Genomic DNA, 6,869 nt, shown 5'->3' with positions numbered 1-6,869 from the left:
AGGGGATTCTATCTACTCCCTGGAGGTTATGAAACACAGTCAGAATTTCTCCCCCAAATGGTCATTTGTGTGCTATTTTACTGATCAATTACGTGTATTATTTTGTTTTCAAAATTCAAATAAACTCCCTCATCCACCCTGTAACTTCAGGTGCTCCTAAGATCCCAACCTTTCCCTCTCTCCTCTCCTTGACCTCCTCTGGCCTCTGCTTAGTCAGGACAGAAAAATAACAACAAAAACAAGCACAAAACAGGTTAGGCCCTAGTTTTCAAAGCTCTTCCAAGAAAAGGAATAGGACTTGTCAGGATAGGCCTACAGGGGGAGAGCAAGGAGAAAGTCGTTTTAAGGTTTTGAAACGATAGCGATTACATTGGTACAAATGCTTTTACAATGATTATAGGTGGAACTTATTACAAATTCAGTGTGTGAAGTCTAACTGCCTTTCCAGCTCAAGTCTGTTTAGCATCTCATTACAGGAAGTGGGCAGAGTATGTGAACAATTTGAGGAAAGTGGCTGCCTGGGAAGCTGTGCGCTGGGCAGGGAGAGGTGGCCAGCCTTCCTCCGGCTGTGAGGTGGATCAGGGCACCGTAGGCTGGCAGCCTTGCAGTGGCAGTAGTTGTACCACATTCAAAAGACGAGAACCAGTTCAGCCCCGCGGCTTGGCTCAGTGGTTGAGCGTCAGCCTATGACCCAGGAGGTCACGGTTCGATTCCTGGTCAGGGCACATGATCAGGTTGGGGGCTTGATCCCCAGTGGGGGGTGTTCAGGAGGTGGCCCATCAATGATTCTCTCTCACCATTGATGTTGCTATCTCTCTCTCCCTCTCCCTTCCTCTCTGAAATCAATTTTAAAAAATAAAATGTAATTTAGAAAAAGAACCAGTTAAAAAACAAAAACACATGGAGAATACCAAATATGGGCTGGACACTGTGTCCAGAGCCCAAAGGTCCCAACTCGAGGTCGTCAGAATATCTGGGTATATTCTTCCGAGACAGACTTGCTTCGAGTCCCTGCCCCTCTTCGTCAATGAGAGATTGCTGTCCCATCCCTTCTCCTGCAGCTCTGTGAGAACGAGGGAAACTGGGGAGGGGAGAGGGGAGGATAGACGAGTGCCTAGGCAGCTGGGCTGGTGTGTGTGTGGGGGCATCCTGTGTCAATGTGCTTCTGTGTGTGCTCAGCAGCCCAGGGACACGTGGACTCTGGAGAGGGAGGCACCTCTGAGATTCAAAGTGAGAATCTCCAATCACAATCATTGTCATTGTCTCTGCAGCTAAATAGCTTGGGGTGAGGGGTGTGCCCACCGACCACCTGCTGTGCCCAAGTTACTAAAAATAAATCACCAAGACAATTAAGAGCCCCTGCTTGGAATCTGGGGTTCACCTGCAGGAAGGGGAAGAAGCGGTGTCACTCTAAGCATGCTGCCTTCCTGGAGTTCTGAGGCCAGGGCGGACAGGGGCGAGGGGAAGAGACCCAGAGGCAGAAACCCATGGGGAGGAAAAGAGATCAAGAGGCAGTGGGAGACGCAGGGAGAGAAACATCCACAGACGTCGCACAGAGGGGGGATTTCAGGGTCACAGAGGTGTCCCCAGGGCGGAGTGCCGTCTGTGGCTCGTCATGGAGTACAATCAGAGGACACCTGCTCTGTCTGATGGGCCTTTCCTGTGAGTGGGGGGGGGGGGGGTCATGGAGGGCAACCCCATCCTTGCTCACCCAAGGGGACAACCCCATCCTTGGGCAAACCAGTTCCTGATGTGCCAGGGAGCAAAGAACCAAGGGCCCTTCTCACTGAGGGGTGGCAGGAGCCGGGGCAAGGCCCAGGGAGAGGCTCACAGCCTGAGCGGGCGACTGTCTCGGTTTTCCTCAGATCACTCACCTGGAGCAGCAAAAGCCACACCCCAGGAAGGCCTTCAGTCTAGGCAAACAGGGGTGGGTCTGTCTACAGGGATGCCCAGTGGGGCCCCTTCTCCAGGGCTTCTCAAACCTTGCTATGCACAGGAGTCGCCTGGAGCCGGGTTAAAATGCAGCTTCTAACGCAGCAGGCCTGGGTAGGACTGAGATTGTGCATCTCTAACACATTCCCCGGCGGGAATGTGGCCAACAGACCACAGACCTTGAGAGCCTGCTTCTCTTCCGCCCTAATCAGAGGAAATCCTGAAAGAAACGAGGTGTCGGGTTCAGCTGTGATTGACTCAAGAAAAGTCTGTGTCTTGTGGGAAGAGAGTGAATGGACTGGGTGTGCGCCTCCTGCCTCAGCCCTGTTTCTCTCCCCTGGAAGGTCCCGAGTCTCGAACACCTGCTCAATGCGATCACTAGCCACAACCCAGCCTCCGTGGTGGATGAATTGATCAAAATTCTGAGCCAGGCTAGAAAGGGTAGGAAGCAGCCTAGGGAGAGGGATGTGGGGGGACGGGGGTGAGGTGGGGGGCAGGATTCCGGGGGTTAAGTCGGCCTGGGAGACCCCTTCAGGTGGGAGGAGACTGGCTTAGTGAAGAATGGAGAGTTGTGAGCTGAAGCCCCCTCATCACCACTTTCCAGATCCCACACCCTTGTTCTTGTTTTCACAGATCCCAAGAAACGGTCCTTCCTCCAGAAACGTGAGTAGCCTCTTCTCCCTCCCTGTCTCTGCCAACCCCTTGCCCAGAGCTCCGAGGGCATGGGGCCCAGTGACCGATGGTCACTGGGGACAATGCTGGCCCTTTCCTGCAGGTGACATGCACGACTTCTTCGTGGGACTCATGGGCAAGAGGAACACCCAGCCAGGTAAAAGCGTGGCAGGGTTTAGGGGACTGGCCAGGACATGCAGGAGTCAAAAGCCTCATATTTGTCCTCAGAGGGAAAGACAAGACTTCTCTTAGCTACGGTGGGGGTTCCCGGGCCCTTTCTACCCAGTCCGCTTGGAGCCGCAGTGCAGGGTTCCCTGGGAGACCTTTATAATACGATGGTCCTGCCGCAGCAGCGGGGGTGGGTTGGGGAGGCTCTGCTTCCGCCCCATCGCCCACACCGAGCACGCTGCTGCTTCCCAGCTGTGTCTTCCAGGGTGCCCTTCATAGCCAGCCCTTCCTTGTTGTTCAGGGTGAAGGCCACATCCAGAAAGATCCCCCCTAACAACAGTTTTCTTTACCCAGGCACGCCTACTGATGTGAACCAAGAGAGCGCCCCTCGCTCCGGCAGCCTCCAGTACCCGTCCCACGTGGAATGAGGCGAGGAGAGCTGGGTGCGGGGAGGAGCGGGACTGTGTGCATGCAGGCTGCCGGAGAGGCATTGCCTCTGATGCTACAGGCATTGCTACTCATAGATTTGCCCTAAAATACACTGCCAGTGCCCAGCACACTGTCAAACACACCAACACTTAGAGACACATGCTTGTCTGAGACACCACAACACACACACACACACACACACACACACACGGCCCTCGTTTTCATCCCCGCCTGAAAGACGGGGGTGAGGACAGCGCGTGGCGGAGCTGTGGGCCTGAGGACCGAGCACAGGTGAAGTGTTCAGGATGGTGCCGGGCACAGCCCCTGTGTAGGCGTTGTTATTCCTGTTGGGTCTGGGAGGTGCAGGCAATGTCCTGGTGCTCCCCCTGCCGCTCCGGTCTGTCTGCCTAGGGCGGTCTGCGCGGAACCCAGGCCTGAGTGGGCTGAGCTCTCTCACTTGGTGTGCAAGCGTGAGTCCCCCTGGGAAGTGTCTAGTCAAAACACAGAGCCTGCCGCCTGGACACCCTCTTCCCACGCCCAGCAATAGCAGCTCAACTGCTGCGCTGGCTCCACAGACAGAGGCGGTGGGGGTAGAATGAGCTCCGTGACCACAGGGAGTCGGTGGCCCCTCTGCCTGCGTGCCTGTCACCCACACTCACTGGTCTCAAGGGAGACACGGGCCCAGGAGCTGGCTCTCGCTTCAACTGCCTGTGCATGACTCCCTGGGCCCAGAGACGAGGTCCGGCCCCCCCAGTCAGTGCTGGGTGAGAGGGCGCAAAGAGCCATAACAATCGTAACTCACTGATTACATGGTACTGACCGTATCATTTTGCTCTCATTAGACGGTTATTTCAATTCTGCCGACCGCCAGATAATTACACGGGCAACTATATCTGGATGACATACTCTCCCCCAGCGCGATGCATCAGCCATAAAGATAATTACAGTGCAATTTTTGCCATAGTATTTTATACAAATAGCAGAAACAAGTGCATTGTGGAAATCTACTTTTACTGCTTGCTGGTGAGCCCAGGCTCTTTCAGAGGGACCAGGCTCATAATTGCGCCTTCATAATCTCACTGCGGACGGAGCATTCTCTACCACACGGTGCCGGGAAGAAGAGGACACACGGTCCCTGGTGGCTGCCATTTAAAGGGATTAGATGAAATGAATCAGCAAAGATCATTGTATCATCTGATTTCATTCATGTGAAACTGCTCAGAAAGGAAGTGGTCTCTGGGTCTGTCCTTGCCAGGGAGCGGGGGCGGGGGGGGGGGGGGGGGGGTGCTGGAAAGAGGAGGAGCATTAGCACCAGGGCTGCATGTATGCCTGGCTCATGGGGATGCTAGGATAATGTAATCTTCATTTCTGTCGCTATATTTAAAAATATATATTTTTATTGATTTCAGAAAGGAAGGGAGAGGGAGAGATAGAAATATCAATGTTGAGAGGCTCATTGACTGGCTGTCTCCTACCCTTGAACGGAATGGAACCCGGGACCCTTCAGTCCACAGGCCAACGCTCTAGCCACTAAGCCAGTGGTTCTCAACCTTCTGGCCCCTTAAATACAGTTCCTCATGTTGTGACCCAACCATAAAATTATTTTCATTGCTACTTCATAACTGTAATGTTGCTACTGTTATGAATCGTAATGTAAATATCTGATATGCAGGATGGTCTTAGGCGACCCCTGTGAAAGGGGCTTTCGTCCGCCAAAGGGGTCGCGACCCACAGGTTGAGAACCGCTGCACTAAGCCAAACCGGCTAGGGCTGTCGCTACATTTTTTATGGGAGCCTCCCGAGACCACGAGCACAGGTGTTTATAAGTCGCCTCAGAAATGCACAGCTGGAAAAGGGCAAGCACCTGCAGCTGGAGAGTCCGGTCTCCAGTTCACAGGCTGAGTGAGGGACAGCTGTGCTAAGACTTCTGTTCTCTCTCCTTCCCCCTTACAGATGCCCCGCCCCTTCTCCCTCCTCTGCTCCCCCAGCAGGTGGTTGGTGGGCGTGTTTCCAGACAGAAGATGTGATTTCACCTTTTGGTCCTCGGCACTCCATCTCTGTCCTCCTGGCTGCATCACGAATCCCCCGTCACCCCCTCGAATCCCCAGGTGCATGCTCCCCAATTTCCCTTCTCTTCCCAGCCTGTGCCCTCTTGTGCTGAGACTCCCCCATCCCTCTACCCAGCGCTGATGTAGACAGTGTGCAGTGACCCCCCAGTTCCCGCCGGCATTGACTGTAGACTCCCCCGGCTCCCTCAACAATAAAGGACTTTTGCCTATGACCTAGAGCGATGTATTTGTTTGGTTGGTGGATCGGTGTGTTTTTTTTTCTCTTCCTTAACCCTTCCAACCACATCATACATACCTACATATGTACATCTGATTTGCACATACACAAATATATCTAACTAGAGTTATCTTTATTTTGTACACAGCAATTTTCCCAACAGTGCCTTACTCAGTGTTTCATACAATTAGTATCAGGAGATTATTTAGTGATGAAAAGCATAGATAAATGAATTTGGAAGATGGTTTCTTGCACTCGACGAATTTCACAAACTAGCTTCAGATAAAGGAAAACACATATTCTGAAGCACTTCATCTGAATTTCTAGGATGGGCCTGGGCAACATTGATCTCTGAATTTGACTCTACTTGGAGGAGGGAGGGGGGATCAAGGCCGTGCGAAGACCCGGCCACCGAGGAGGAGGCATCGAGCGCTGTATCATTCTTCTGCCCCCAAATGTCAAGCATGGGCCCTGCAGTAGGTGGTGGGGGTGAGATGTGACCCAGACAGAGTTTACAGTGTTAAGTGGCCACCTTAGTTGTTATAGAGGGAAACATTTATTTCAGGCTCTTCTACAATGCTACTGTTACCAGCCTGTAGCTAGTCTAGTAGTCCACAGTATATGTAAGGCATTTAAATGAGGTGTATGTGGGTGTCTTTTGTTAATCTGCTGTTCTAACGATCACAGCCCCCGGGTCCCCACGGGCTCCTGTGCCCTAATGGAACAGCCTGGGGAGTCCCCAGGCGCCCTAGTTTAGCCTGGAGCAAGGGCCCTGGCCACGCCCCTGAACTACCCTGATTCAAGTCCACATTCAGCTCTCGCAGGGCAGCTCAGGGAGAGGGCCATGGAGCCAGAGGCCACTCCCTGCGGTCCCTTCACCCATGAAAGTTCTCCCTTTCCAGAGCCCGGCTGGGCACTTTGGACCCATAGCTGCACTGTAGGGCTGGGCAGGAGGAAGGGCTCACCGCAGTGTCTTTGGCGTCAGGTTTATTGCTAGAGGTCAAAGAATGGCCTCACCCCAGATGCTCAAGCCTTTCTTCCGCGAGTCATCTTGTTGGCTTTTCAGAATCGTCTATCCAGAGGGTTTAATTGTTTGCAGGCTGGGGACTTTATGTGGGTCATGACAGCTTTAGGAGTTGGTTCTGCTCACACTTGAGAGTCTGACGTGTGTTGAGATGACAAGCGCTTTGCCAACAGGAGCAAAAATGTAGGAAGACTGCTCTCTGGTGGCAGTACTGGGGAACATTGCAGTGCTGGGGATCCCAGGAAAAAGACACAATTTATTTATTTAATTTATTTATTTACATATTTTTAAAATATATTTTTATTGATTTCAAAGAGGAAGGTAGAGCCCTAACCGGTTTGGCTCAGTGGAGAGAGTG

General features: G+C 52.7%; 1 protein-coding gene across 1 annotated transcript in view; it reads left to right on the top strand.

The window, feature by feature from the left end:
- Positions 1–5,486, top strand: part of TAC3 (tachykinin 3) — a 6,803-nt gene extending 1,317 nt beyond the window's left edge. Inside the window, exons 3-7 of the mRNA XM_005879005.2 lie at positions 2,277–2,373; positions 2,566–2,595; positions 2,708–2,761; positions 3,127–3,201; positions 5,155–5,486. Of these exons, the coding sequence (XP_005879067.1) occupies positions 2,277–2,373; positions 2,566–2,595; positions 2,708–2,761; positions 3,127–3,200 (255 nt within the window). The 3' untranslated portion in view covers position 3,201; positions 5,155–5,486. The remainder of the gene's footprint in view (positions 1–2,276; positions 2,374–2,565; positions 2,596–2,707; positions 2,762–3,126; positions 3,202–5,154) is intronic.
- The last annotated feature ends 1,383 nt before the right edge of the window (positions 5,487–6,869 follow it).

This window comes from Myotis brandtii, unplaced genomic scaffold (assembly GCF_000412655.1).
Source record: "Myotis brandtii unplaced genomic scaffold, ASM41265v1 scaffold581, whole genome shotgun sequence".
NCBI classification, from domain to species: Eukaryota; Metazoa; Chordata; class Mammalia; order Chiroptera; family Vespertilionidae; genus Myotis; species Myotis brandtii.
This window is presented reverse-complemented; position numbering and strand designations above follow the sequence as displayed.